General features: G+C 40.2%; 1 protein-coding gene across 4 annotated transcripts in view; it reads right to left on the bottom strand.

Annotated features, from left to right (window-relative positions):
- The window catches only part of VRK2 (VRK serine/threonine kinase 2), a 46569-nt gene that overhangs the window by 12209 nt on the left and 18948 nt on the right, over positions 1 to 15412 (bottom strand). For 3 of the 4 annotated variants that reach the window (XM_072857516.1, XM_072857517.1, XM_072857519.1), the window contains exons 8-9: positions 10604 to 10736; positions 396 to 516 (exon numbers count right to left, since the gene is read on the bottom strand). In XM_072857516.1, the coding sequence (XP_072713617.1) occupies positions 396 to 516; positions 10604 to 10736 (254 nt within the window). The remainder of the gene's footprint in view (positions 1 to 395; positions 517 to 10603; positions 10737 to 15412) is intronic. The other variant, XM_072857518.1, reaches the window with a different exon arrangement.

A 15412-nucleotide genomic window follows, 5' to 3' on the forward strand; every position in this document is an offset into this window, starting at 1 on the left:
CAAAGCACCCATGAAGTTTAATGGAAACACACAACAACCTTCTGTATGTGCAATAAGGCCTGCACTAATTCACAAATGTTTTCTTTAAAAAAGAGCATTAAAAAAATACACAGCAGACAAAATGTCTGTGTACTGTGCATTTGAATTTATCATATCTCTACAACAGTACATACATAAACATGTGGAAGAGGGTATATGTGCACACAGAGTTCACATTTTTAACTGCTTCTAACAGCTCTCAATTGAGGAAAATTGTTTTAGCTTTCTCGTAAGGTGCTATTCTACAGGACGTGAAGCTGTCTTTTTCAGACCTGTTTTGTTAAGCGATGAGGACGTTGCAGGGTTCTAGGGTGGTATGCGTGTGTGTGCGCATATGTGTGTTGTTTTATTTTTACTTTGTTTTCGCAGTCTGGACAGCTACAGGGTCCTTCAGGTTCTGTTCCCAGGGTAGCTTCCCACATAACCATTGCAGCATGCAGTAGCCAAGAATTTCAAGGTCACCTCGTCTGGATGGGGCTAAAATGTGGGGAGGGAGGGGGGAAGAGAAAAAAAAAATACGAAAAATAAGAACCTCTTCTTAGGAAATAGAAAAGACTTTGATTGAACTAGTGTTGATGAAATACGAAAAAGCCAAATGGGCAAAGTGTTTTGTTTATTCAGCTGTATTAGACCTAAAACGCCCCGGCATTTGGCCACAGTCCACAGACAGGCAGTGACTTGTTACTGTTGAAGTAAGGGTCAGTTTCCTCACCTCCTCCAACTTCATCCTTCCTCAGTCTGGCCTGTCACATGGACTTGATCCCCATGGCCTCTGACATGATCCAGACAGCCCATAACTGAGTACCAACACTTTCTCAAAGAGCCAAGCAGTAAAACAAAGAAATAAATGTCTGCTGCTAAATTGCTAACACATGTTCCAGGAAGTCCATGGGGTCCACATTGGTCATGCAGGGACCCTGTGAGCGCAGACTAAACACTGATGGCCTTTCCTGTTCTCCTACAGAGCTATTTGAACTTGGAAGATATGACAAAACTGCCATCTAGTGTACATTTACACACCAAAGTTGTCTGCTTACAAGTACCAGGAACTGTTTGTTTAGAGAGTCGTAGCACAAGCTAAAATACACTTGCTGTTTCGCAAGTCCTGTGTACGCTTACCACTATTGCTTCCAAAAAGGAAGTTATTTCAGGAACAGCTTACTCTCACCCTGCACACCCCAAACAGATACACTAACTACAGAATACAAATACAGTAGGTACAGTTCAATCAAAAATTAACCCCATCCCCAAACATCTTCTATGCAGAAAAACAGGTAACTGAAGTTAATCTATAGATTGACTTTTCCAAGAGAAAGAGGAAAAAAAAAAAGTGCAGTACTAATAGAATTGCTATTGCTTGCCGCTATTCGGAGGAAATCAAACTTGAAAAAACAACAAGCAGGACTGCTGCAATATTTCTTTGTACACGTTTGACTTGCAGCCTATAGTTTGCAAGTCAAGACCACATAGAATCTGCAGAAAGAGAAACAATTAATTGTGATTAAAGACAGACAGATGTAGAAGTTAAATTTATGCTTTTCCAAAATGAATTTGAACTTTCCAGGAATGAAAGGTTTTGGATTTGTTCAGTACTTTTCGTCTAGCGTAAAGACTAGTAGTTGAGCATAGTGCTGTTAATCCAGCTGTAAACAGATATCGTATTTTATGGGCCTTCATTAAATAAATTCCAGAAAGTCACTCAGCAAACTTATCTTTTAATTTAAAAAGTCATCTGCTAAAAGCTGCGGTGCCAACACATCATAACTGTTTCTTGTTACCGTACACACATTATTGTAAAAGCAGAAGATTAGTTCTTATACATTCTCTATTTTAACTGCTATTAGACTATGGGATTATTAAAGGCCCTTCAATCTAACAGAATGCTACGCTATCCCTTGGGTGTCGTTTATTTTCTGCACTAGATTCAGCAACGTCCTAATGCAAGACTTGGCTCTCATATTAAAATAAAAACACAATCTCTACCACTTGCTGTTCTGTAGTGATTTCTTCAGCCATAAATCTCCTGTTAACTGTGGAACAATTCCATTCATACACATGTGTTCACAACTCCTTTTTCCATTATGGCAATTCCAGATTATAACCATATAAGCCAGCATTTTTGATTGCAGATCCTCTAATGTTCACACAATGCTTTTCTGGCACCTGCTTGTGTAAGATGGGCTACAGAAAGCGGCCTTTTGAGAAAAATTGTCAAAATTACAATGGACCACTTTTTTCCACTGAGGGGCTAATTGATATGAATCTGTAAATAATGCTAAGTCAATTAGAGTTCAGAAGCTAACCTAAGATAACTCGTTTTCTGACAAAACGGTCCCCAGAGAGTAAAGTTAACTTCGCAGTTAACAGTTTGGCCATGACTGATCGCCTTCTCACTCACACGCAGATCTTCCAGCCGTTTCCTGACTAACACGAGGGCAAAGCCATCAGAAACAGGGAGATATGTGCAAGTAAGACTTTACTAATACCTTCCAAAGGACACAGTAGTCAGCTGGGGGGGGAGGTACATGTAACTAAGCCATACATCACTAAAAAATAAAAGGGGAAATGTTTTACAGAGAGATGGTAAACTCACGTACCACTTTATCTCCCAGGTCACTGCAAGTGTTACTACATAAAGACATTTACATGTGGTTTTGATAGAACCACATGAAAATGTCAACATTTGATTATTTGACTGTACTAGCTTATTCCTTCTCTCTGCTCCTTTGTCAGCTTGGTATTAGAGATGCTAACTTCCTCAACTTTTAAAAAGTATTCTACTAACTAATCTTTAATGAATTAATATTATCTATTAACAATTGAATAATTGGATTTTTAAACCCAAATAAAGCACTAATACATAAATTTCAATTATGTTTACTTGAAAAAATAAATCTGCTAATACAATTGGAGATTACAAGAATTCTTGATAAACATCAACTGAGAGAAGTCAGTCTGGCTTCATTTTAAATGTGATAGCCACGCAAAAATAAAATTATTCTGCTTGATAACTTGTCACTGTTACAAGAGTATACATTCAAAATCGTACTTATATAAATCAAATTCTCCTACTTCTCTGTAGACTAAAAACTTGTTGGGGTTTTTTTCTTTGTTTTGTAATAGATAGTTGCTTTCTGCTTTTCTATTAACCAGGAATTTTTTATTATTATTTTAGTCTCATATGAAATACTATTTAATGGGAACATGTTGGCGATATTTTATTTCACAATATTTTTATAGTTTAATTTTTTAATTTGAAGATTTAAGGCCTGATTCTGTCCTCACTGCTGCCAAGATAAATCAGGAACAACTCCACTGAAGTTAATGAATTAACAACCACGTCAATGAAATCAGAGTCTGGCCATAAGAAGTTTTATATACACCACAAACATATACTCAGCATGCAGGCACAGGGTTCAACGATAACTCAGAATAGCATAACTGAAGCAATTCACCCTGAGAAGAAAATATATTATGTATCTCTGTATACTGGATTTGGCAGTTATCTGAGCCCTAATTTATATTCAGATTACTATTTCAAAATAGATCATAAATGATATCACACCAGCCACAATATGCTCTCAAAACTACACTGCTCCCAAGAGCTCATCTGAAACCCATGTAAAAATGGGAGTTTTCCTCTATGGCCCTTATTAAGCAAACTTTCTCAAGCCTTTTGTAAAGATCTAGGAAGCTAACGAGTGACAGATGAAATGTTCTTCTATTATTTTTAATTAGCACCGTTAGATTATAATTTCACCATTAGTGTTTCTTTAGATTGGAAGATTTTCATAAAAAGTATCATTTTAGTTGCTCATACTGCATCTACATGCAGTGGAACCTCCATTTCTCACTGGCATTACAACATACAAATTCATGTTAATTCACAAACAAATATAACTCATACCATAGCCATTAATCCAAAAGCCCATAAAGGAAAGGAGCGTTAACATGACCATGGAGAAATATAATTATGTTAAAAATGTATCATCACAGTGTTTTAATAAATGAACTAAAAGTGATATAACTTTTTAGCTCAAGGTTGAGATGACAAAAAAACCCAGACAAATACAAGACTTTGTCAAAAATCAGTACCCATATTGGAGGCAGCAGAAAGGAAAAGACGAAACAAAGCCAATAATGAAGTACTGCTTCCCCAAGGTACTGGTCAGTCTGAGGCATTCACTGCAGCAGGCTAGTGACTAACTAAATAGAGTAAGTGTCTACGGGTAAAAGGTTAGAGAAATATAGCTAAACCTAAAAAGTTCGATACATTTTAATGCTTGGAGGCCATTCTGTACAGAGTTATCCAGTCTCAGGCAGGGCAACTGCCAGCCAGGGCCAGGAACAAGCTCTCCTCCCCTCATGTGCAGTTCTGCAACATTAGCTTGGGACATTGCTGAAGTACTCACTGACAATAACCACCACCACAGAATGCTGGAAAGAAAAATCCAGTGCAAACACGGTGTCACCACAACTGGACTACAACTCTTCCAGGGAACTCAGTCTGGGACATGGCAATGAGCAACTTTTCCCATGCCAGCTATGGTCTCTCTCCTAAAGTTCCTACAGCTATACACTCAACTGGTCACACAGCTGATCGGCACAAAACCTACTGCAGAGCTGGCAGGAGTTCCCACAGTTGCTCACAGGGAGGATACAACCGTGACTCCCCAGCACTGACCTCACCTTGGGCGGTCACAGAGGTGCCGTGCTGACAATATCAGCCTCACGGTCCTGAGGGCTCACGTCCTCTCAAAGACGGCATCAAAGCTGGCGACCAGCCTGTACATCAGCACCGTCCTGTCAGTCACGGGATGCAGTCCCAGCACAGTAGTCAGATAACTCGCTTCAAGACCCACAAAAGCAGCGACACTACTGCTGCTGTCCTGCTGTAGCCAAGCTCATGAGCGCACTGTGAGCCAGCAAGTCTTGCAGGCCAGAAGTTCCCAAACTGCGATCCTCAAACCTCTTCAAAATAGCAGAGCTGTCCTGGACAATCACAACAGCCTAATGTGCAGACATGTGCACAGCAACCTCCAAACAAGCAGTTACATGAGTCCACTGGCCAGCAGGATCTAACTGCAGAGCCTCCTCATTTTCGCACTTGCTCTGCTGCCTCCATAATAGAAAAGTGCAGCCAGCAGCAGGATTCTCCTCTGAACATGGACAGAGAGTGAATAATCATCAGGACTGGTGGAATGGGATGTGCTAAAAGGAAGAAGGCTGGGGTCCTGATTTGGTGGGGCAAAGTTTATGTAGTTGGAAGGCTGGAAGATGCAAGGGAACTTCACCACAAGATCTGAGTGGGAGAGATAAAATGGTGGTGGCAAGAGGTGCAGGTACCTGGTTGGAAGTAAAAGGTTCCAAGCTTGCAGTAAGGACAATGTGTGGCAGGAGAGTGGGGACAGGAAGTTTTACTCTTCTTTCACATCTGTATGGCAGAAAAAAAATCACAAAGGTAAGCAGCTGACAAGCAGCTGTGATATTCACTAACTTTTTGAATTCCTGGTGTAGAGCTTGAGGGCCAAAATTAAACAGCCAATTCCCAGCAGCACTCATCAGTTGTGCTAGAAAGTAGTGATGCTCATCATCTTTCTTTTGCTGCTTCTGGACAGTCTTGGCAGGACAGAATAAGCTTACAGAGGTGGTTATAGGAACCTATTCAATCTTCTCCTTGCTAAAGCTCGACTCTTCTTTCGCTTACAATGACCTTCTGCTCCCTCTTCTGCTGGGCACACATTTCTAATCCAACACTCAGAAACGAAAACATCTTTTTATTTATTTCACACTGCAAAGTTCCACCCATTTTTCGCCAGACCAGTTATATTTTCCTTTTATTTTTAGGATTTACAGTTTGTCCTGCACACAGTCTTTGGGAAACACACACCAAACTGCAGCAAATCAATAATTCATTTGACCAACAAAAAAATCCAGCAGGCTCCCTCTGACTCCTAACTATACATGGACAGACACCAAATAAGCCTTTTGATCCAGAGCCATTTAAAGCTCTGCTCTCTGGAAACCATGCGGGCTCAGAAAGAATACGTTTCCAGGCATAGGTGTTTATATTCTTGCACATGCCTCCTCACAAAATGAACCCAGCATATATTCTAGTCAACCCCTGCATGCAAAAGAAAAGAAAAAATGGACAAGCATTGAGCTATGTTTTAATATCAAACACCAACAGTTCTGTCAGACCAGTGGTGAAAATAAGAACAAGAACTGCAGAACCTTCCCTACAGCCAGCCCGATGCCTGCATTGCCCGTACAAACATGGTGTACGAGTATTCGGACAGACCTCAAGGAGCGCACGTTGCAATAACACAGTGTGAGGGGCACAAAGAACTGGCTAAAATAGGGCATCAAACATAGCTGCAACTGCCTTCCCCAACACAGGGGATGAAAAAAAACAAACACACTTTTGCTCAATGAAACCAGCTCAGACAAAACGTATTCACCAGCTACAAAAAAAGTGACAACCAGTGGGCCCAATTGAGGCAGATGTTATCAGATATTCTCCTCATCCTTAAGCTTGTCAAAAGTCACCACTATTGTCTTAAGCAGCTTTTACTATTCCAGATGTAGATGTAAATTCTGCAAGGATTTCGGCAGGCCCTCTACCCAATGCGAGAGATGGCAAAACTGCTAATAGTTACTGTGAAACATTGTTAAAAGGAAGAGGAGAGTTATCTTGAAAGCTACGGCAAACACAAATATATGCTGGAGGGAATTCAACATAGACAGTTCATACTCTTATGTTCATCAATGATAGCAAATTAAAACTGGTCTTACGCACTCAATGCACAGGACTGGAGTATTTAAAAAAAACTCAATATGTTAAGTGCAGTATATCTCCAGAGAAATTAGGTATTGACTGCATGCCTCAGTGAGTAGAAAATCTACAAAAATCCATAGGAGGCATTGATCCAAATATCACTTTTTAACACTAACTATGTAACAATTTTTTAAATGTACACTGGGTACAGATAGAATTCTCTTTAATTATCAATCAACAAACAAAAAGGTAATACTGTTTATATAGTATGGTCTTTAAAAATGAATACAATGAATACACTCAAATACTATGCTAAAACTAACAATGCAGTTGTGCCATATGAAATTTGCATCAAAATAAAAAGGTTTTAAATTTAAAAACCCCACATGCTGGTTGCAATGAGATCCAGCCACCAAATACAGGAGTGCTGATGGTGCAGGTCAGATCCCATGGCAAAGCCCTGCTTGGGCCCCGACGTGGTTCAAAGTGAACTCTAGACATACACAGGGGATGTAACTGAGGCTGCAGTGAATACTTTCAACCACCCTACAAGTCTGGAAGCCCCCAGGCAACACCGCAGCATGGAAGAGCCAGCCTGTGGGGCCCAGGCACACTGGGCGGAGCACAGGTGAGCCGTGCAAAACTAAAGACAAAACCAGCACGAAGAGCTGAGACAGGAGGCAGGGCAGCTGCTCCCAGCCTTTCCCAGCTCAGGGGGAATTCCTCTTCAGTTCCAGCACAAAGTCAAAGCCAGCAGCACCATCAGCGTACACCGGCACGCACTAAAGTAACGTGTTTGAAGGCAGCAATTCACCATCAGCTGCCACAAGAGCAACAGGTCCAACTCAGCCCTTACCAGAGGCTGTCAGAAGAACATGGACTAATTCTACCACCCAAAAGTGTTACCACACAGTGGCTGCTGGTAGGAAACTTTCTGGATCCCAGCGGACTGCATAACCTCTACAACTGATGAACTCCACGGAAAGCTTGGGGAATAAATAGGCATGCAGCTGGGTTAATCTCTCAGTTCAACTAGGGAAACACCAGTGTTGATTTGAATTAGTGGGAAGCGGTTGTATTTGATTGGCTTTATGCAAGGAGGTTATCAGCTTTAAGCATTGCCAAGAGGCACTTTCGAAAGCAACAAATTCATAATTTTGTTTTAAGTTTCAGCACGTACCTCAAATCGCTGTATATCTTCAGGTAGGTACTTTATGAATAAAAGCAGAGCAAGTCAAAATGTTCTCATTTGTCTAGCTCAATACAGCAACTGGTACCATTCAGGGGTTTTGAGGTTTGAGATATATTTATGTTGCTACGTACACTCAGGAAATGCCCTCTGGACAGGATCTCATTTACGTAAAATAACATTTAAAAATTGGAACTATATTCCAAAAGCGTTGAAATAAATATTCCACCCTGAAAAACTGGGTAACACCAGAATGAAGGCTGTCTGTGCAGCTTTAATTTGCCAACAGTGAAACAGTCTTTAAACACTTTTCAGAAGAGCACCCCACCTCACTTGGTAGATGAGACTGCGCTTGGTAGATGAGACTCAATCACAAGTCGGGAGTACAGGAGGGTTGTTGAGCAAAGCAGCCCTTTGCCCCAACTGTTGGAAGTCTTTTGGTATCCTGAAACATCTCCGCAAGTCTAAACCTCACAAAAAGAGATGAGATGAGGGAAACCAGTCGCTGTGTTCTGCCATCTGGATCTGTGCAATCTCCAACAAAGGTCGCTGCAGATGTGTATTTTCCCTGGGATGTTGAGAGACCTGCTGCGAATGGGAAACTCTGGTAATTTGACCTTAATGGATTCAGACTGTTACAAAGTCAGAGCTGAAGCATTCAACATTAATAGTTTGGATTCTCTGCAACATACCAGATATCACATCATGTTCTGCAGGCTTTTCTGGCAGGAGCATCAGAAAAATCTACAGACTTTCTGTTTGCAGCTATTAACAAGCAAAAAATTTTCAAGTGTAAGATGGGGGTATCTTTCTGAAGCTTAAGCTATCTTTCTGCATATTTTGTTTTCTGGAGCCCTCTGCTTTTCACCAATTCCATCACAGCTTTAGCTACTTGAGGGGGTAATCTAGCCCACAGATTGCAAAAGACAACAACTTAACTCACCCCTCGCATGTGCATACCCAAGTCTGTAAAATCTCCCTACTCTTTCAAATAAAAGGAATTATCTGTCCTGTAATCACATACCCATCAACAGACACCTGTCCACTAGACAAACTAGCTGCTATAACTATCCAACTGCCAAATCCCAAATATTCCAGCCTCCACCTGTTCTTCAGACAGCATCCCCATCAAATACTAGTATGCCGCCACATCGCTCACACTACCAGGAAAAACAGCCAGACTCGGATCTTCAGAAAACGCCCTGTATGCTTGGGAGGGCTAGGCGAGTCTGAAACAGATGTCCTCTTCACCACAAAATATTTTTTAGCAGGTGAAATTGTGCAATTGTCTCAGCAGCAAATACTTGACAGTCTTATTTCATTTTTCCTAATGACCAGAGTTAAACGATTGCAGGTTTTAACAGCGCCGGCAAATTATCAAGACCCTCTACATTACATGGTCAATGGTCCTTTTAATAGAAAAAGCAATAATATACAGTTGTTTGTGCCAACTAAAACTCGTTAGAAAGTATTAGTTTAAGGTAACAGTTCAGCAGCTATTAACAAGCACAAATTTCTACAGTTATCGCTTGTGACACTATGATCCTAGCAAAGCTGGCAGCGGAAAACCATTCCTTTTGTTTTAGAAGATCTTGGGGGGGGAGGGGGGGGAATAGGGGAAAGAAAAGTTAACAAAAACACTGTTTCGTAGCAAGAGTCAAAGTTTTTCAATAATCACCATTTTTTTCACTAGCATAACATTAGAATTGACTTTTTGTCTTGCTGACATAGCAACTAAGAAAGTTGTGTTGCATTGACCATATTGATTGTGAACAATGCAGCCATCAGTGGGACTTTGCACCATATATTTTCGATATTGACCTCCCATTCCCTTTTCCATGGCTCTATGGGTCTGCTATTGGATTTGGACTGCAGTGTAATAAACAGCTAAGGTTTAATTAATGGTAAATGAATACAAGACATAGGTTATGACTTTAACTAATTAGGGAATTGTTGAATTAAGTCTGCCTTGGAATGCAAGGCAGCACAATCAATATCCAATAAAAGGACTATGTATGTAATTTACCTGCAAATGTGTTTCCAATACCATCAAAGTGAGTTTAAATAAGTAAGATATATGAAAGGCTACTGGAAAAAGATTTCAAAAAAGTTAACACTTTATGGCTTCAAAAAAGGTTTTTCTCCTTGCAGAAGGAATGTCATCTTGAAATATCCTCTCATAACACAGATGGTGACACTCAGACACAGCTCTCCCTAAAGGACAGTGCAGACTCGAAACATTTTTCCTTGACAATGCAACATTAGCAAATATTGCCTCTGCCTGTCTACAGAGTATAGCAAACACAAACCAGTACTCCCAACGTGAACCAATTAAGTTTAATGGCAAGCTCTTCTTAGGGCGTCTTGATCCGCCTTCCAGTACCATACGTGTAGCAGCCTTTCAGTTTTAATCGTGCTGCCCCCCCTTCCCCCACCAACCCCGGGAGAAGCGTTCCTAGGTACAAGAAGAGGTCACCACACAAGGGTCTGATCAACCCTGAGCAATCCCCAAGACTACTTCTATTGTATACATCAGCTCACACAGCCTGATTACTCATTCTGTAATCACTCCTCTGAAATAAAAAAAAGAAACCTACCTACTCCCTTGTGGGCATCTACGCTGGTAAACTCTATTGTCCCATTATGGCCCTTCCTAGGATTTTCCTGATACTGTTTGTGGTTCCCATTGGGACAATATCTGTAGGAAAGTCCATAATCTGCAAGATAAACCTGGAAGACATGAACAGACAAATGAATAATGCTTTTGTCCTTTGAAAGTATAACCTTTATAATTAAGTCTTAAGAAACTGATAGGTTAAGGACAGCCTTAGATCTAAATTTTATTAAACCAAATGGTGCCTCAGGATAAAATATGTACAACTGGGGGCTATAACAGCTGCCCTCCCCATTTAAATCCTTCCACTACTATACTCTTACTTTATTTCAGAGTCGAGCAGAATTTCAGTCTTTTTATTTTGTTCCTAAGCTCTCTCCTCTCCAGGTGGGCATCTAGACATCATAAACTGCAATATGCCTTTTATGTATCCTCACGTTGCTTATGGGACCCCTTCCTCTCTTTACTTAAACAGGCACATACACACCCCTGTTCAAATTTTCCATCAGCTGAGACTGTACAATTTCATAACAGCAGTGCAACTTAAAAGCCAGAGGAAGCGAGAGGCAGTACCTTCCCCCTGCTGGACTGGACACAGGGCTCCAGCACTAACAGGGACTGTGACCACAGTGCTGCTGGGCATTAGCCTAACTGTAGTCTCATCTTTTTCAATGTCATGGTCAGTAACTTCATACTGGCAACAACTATTTAAACATAAAGTATAAGATAAAATGAAGCAAAACAAACTAGGCCCCCCAACCCAGAAGGCACTCTTAGTAAATCACTCCTGAATTTAAAATAAACTTTTAAGAGCCAGACTTCACTCTAAGTTACTCTGAAGCAAATCCGTGGAGCTAAATCAGTGTAAGAGAAAAAAAATCTGGGCCCCCACTCTGTATATTGCAGCAAGCTCATGCATTCTGCCACATTTACCTTTCCATCCTGGCACAGGTGATTTTTTTTTTTTCCCCCCAAGATGCTTCACTATAGCTACCTAAATAACCAGAGGGAGGAAGCCCCACAGTTCTGAATGATGTATCTGGGAGAAGCACTTGCATATTCTTGGGACTTAACTGTGAAAGTATTAATTGACTTTAAACTTAGTCTTGCTCACTTTTATGGTATTTGAAGCTGAAAACAGAACAGCTCAGGAGAGCTGAATTTTACTTTCTGTTCTTCTGCTGCCTGTCAAGACAAACCCAAACATGCCATCTGGCTCCTACGCCTGTATTTCTCTATAGGCATAGCGCACACAGTACTGCATCCATATCAATTCTGCCACTCACATAATTTAGATTAAGGGCACAAGTCCACTCTATGAAGTTCAGATTAACATGTTCTACCCTCCAACAGGGGTGGACTTAATACATGCACATGGTCAATTACTGCAGTGCAGCTGACAAGCAGTAACTTGTTGAAAGCAGCTGGAATTTAATCACAATCTGTCCACCCCACAAGATCCCATAGGTTATTTTCTCACTCTGTCATTTTCACACTCCCACCTGGCCTTTGCCCCTTACATTGACCAGTTCTCACATTAGGTAATTGCTTTTTTTATAAATATCCAAGTATAGTACTTTCACTTAAAAAAAAAAAAAAAAAGCTACAGAGCACTATTATATCGCCAATGGAACTGATCTCTGGGGCAAAAGCTAAACCACCTGAAGGCATATAGAGATCATTTCTACTAAATCATATTATATTACAAAGAAAATCTTTTGCTTATTAAAACCTTAGTTTTGTTTCCTCTTTAGCTAAAAAATAGTTTATCCTATGAAAGTCTCAAATAAACTCTTCTGGCACTCACTTCTAATTTAATTATGTCACTCCTGGTAGAGGAAAAACAAACAAACAAAAAACCCTCAAGAAAACTTAACGCATTATTTTGTAGCACATTCTGTTGAACTACTGATTCCTGTTTGTGCTCCAGGCAGCTTCAAATCCTGGGATGGCTGGTCTCTTGGTTTTACTGTTTCTGCTGCAGGATCTGTGCTTATTTGGAGCGTGTAAGCTGGGATGCAGCACTCGCTTCCTGCAGGGTGATGGCTTTTAAGATTACCGATGATGTTTTTCACCTGACAGACTATACAAACTGTGATACAAGATTAAAGACTGTAGGCACACTTAGAAAATCTGGGACAAGGCATAAACTTTGTTGGGTTGACCGATTTGATTTTCTCCTGCATCCGTTCTCCAGCATACTCCTGATGGTCTGGTACCTGTCCTAATTGAGCCCACAGTCAGTGTGAGAGAACTAATTTAAACTACCCTAATATCAAGTTTTCCAAGTCTTCTGCACCTTTGTGGGCTGAGAAGGAAAGAGTAGGCTAGAATGTGTATTCTTCCCAGGCTAGGTGGTACATTTTGGATTTTGCTTGACTACAGATTTCTGACATGTACAGTTGACCAGATACAGTAAGATGAAATACAGATCAGATTTCAACCTTTAAAAATTCAGGCTATGCCTTATATTAAAATGAGGTTTTAACTGTTAGAAAAAACAATACAAGAAAAGCATCTCTGCCAGCTCTCTGGTTCTGTCAGGGCTGGGAACGCTAGCTTATGTGTTAGACACTCCCATACGGCAGCCCAGCCTTGGGGGTCTTTCAAACTACCTTAACAACAGGGCATCTAGAAAGTAGCCACAAATATTTGCCAGTCAAATTTGAACTATGTAAAAAAGTTACCAGTTATCCTACAGATAAATCACAATAACTATGTGCTCTTAATCCGTTTTTAAGCAACAGAATTGCTTAAAATACCTTCAGTAGTAGTATCAGCAGAGCAGTTTTAAATTTATAATGAAAAACCCCTCTAAAAGTGAGAAGAAGCTTTAGGTTATCCTGCCTTGACTGATGGTGGCAAGACCTGGAAACCAAGACGCAATAACTTCTTAAAGCCACTTACACGCAATTGCAACATCTATGATTGCACCACAGATTGCTCCAGAAGTTGGTCATGAGTGTCGTTGTTCAGCTTCTAGCTGAGCCATTTATCACGTCCACAACTTTCACATCGGATTTTTTCCACAAACGTGCAACTGATGGTAGCCTTTCAAGGCAAAGCCTCTTGGCCACCAACAAAAATCAATCCCCTTCAGCTTGTACAGAACCAGCAATGCACTGTTACAACCTTGCCACAACCATTATCAGAATGACTACATTATTTTAAATTACCATTAATTTCATTTCATCAATTCTCATTATAACCCTTTCATCATTAAAAAGATATATAGTTCTTTATAGCTAGTTGTCACTTTTTGATAATGTAACACAGCGTGCCCTTCCAAATTTGCTCAGAACATGGTGGGTAGGGGTAGTTAAAGAATTTGTAGGTTGTTGCGGTTTTTTTACGGGTATAGGGAGGGGGAAAAGAAGATGAGTATTAAAGAATATTGAGAAAAATTAAGTCAGTGTTAGCATGTGTTTCAATGCCATAAATATTTTTCATCTGCATGCTTTTTTTAGGAACAACAAAACAAGTAAGAACAAAAAGAGAACAAAACATATGCAGAGTAAGATAAACAAGACACTTGAAACAAGAAATGGTAACATGGATGATGAAGGTGCCGCAGTGACATAAGCCTAAAACAGCTGGGTTTAGCTGTGTTACACTGTACACGCCTTCCCACACACTTACTTATTTTAAGTCCTTTCGTTTTGTTCAAGCTTCTCTTTTTTACACATCCCAGTCTGCACTAGACTCAGCAGTGCTTAGCACGGTCTGTTATTAATAGATTTTGTTATAGATTAGGAGCCAGATTTCTAAAGTCTTCGCACTTAATTTCATGCAAACATGAATGTGCCCTTCTTATTCAAGCGAACAGCCATACAGGCACAAATAATTATTTATGTGCACAAGCAACCAGCCGTAGATTTGGCAGTGCTCTTGTCCTTTCTGTGCGTGACTCCCTCATAGTGCTTTATATCTGAAGTGCTAAATATCTGCTAAACATATAAAATTCTTACAACTTGTATACGTTATGATATATAACTGCACTGATCTGGGAAGTCATAAGCCTGGCACTTTGGATTCTCATGGTATTCTCTTTATCTTGAAGTACACAAAGCAGGAGATTTATCGCTGAAAGGATAACAATACAGTGATTTTCTCTATACATTTTCTTTCCAGTGGTTCCATTACTAGGCTTATGTAATGCGCTGTAAATAATTAAGTAGATACCTAACTAATAAGAGGCAGATTGGTTGCTAATGGCCATAGTGCTGTCAACTGCAGTTGGACACTATACTATAAAAAGGCTAAAGGTAGACTGAAGTCCATCTTGGGACAGGAAGTCTGAAGTATGGTGTTTGGGACAGATATAGCGTCTTTCACAAAACAGAAGCCAAGGAAGGAGGAAAGCAGGTTAAACAAAGGAGAGAGGGGAAGAAATCTTCTGTGACTTGTCAGTGGCAAGTCCCAATGCTGGAATTAACTGAACTCCAAGATATTTGGGCCATTACTACAAAAAGAAATTAAACCAGTGTAAACAGTTCTATCCAAATGTAGCAGTAGGACTGATGAAAGAAAATTAAGGCCATCTGATTGTGAAGCTACATCTCAGATCAGGGGCGCAGCCAGCATCCATCAGTTAAAACTGTTTCTGTATGGTATCTCTGCATACTGTATCCTTCCTAAAAACATGTGAAGGAAAACAGAAAAGATTTTCATTTTTCTCAATTCATCTGCTCTTCAGCAAATCTGTCATACTGGACTAAAGAGCAAGAATCATAATGATTCATCTCACAATGCAAAACAGCTTAAAGTTGGAACTCTTTTCATGCATGTTTTC

Source organism: Ciconia boyciana, chromosome 3 (assembly GCF_034638445.1).
Source record: "Ciconia boyciana chromosome 3, ASM3463844v1, whole genome shotgun sequence".
In the NCBI taxonomy this organism is placed as follows: Eukaryota; Metazoa; Chordata; class Aves; order Ciconiiformes; family Ciconiidae; genus Ciconia; species Ciconia boyciana.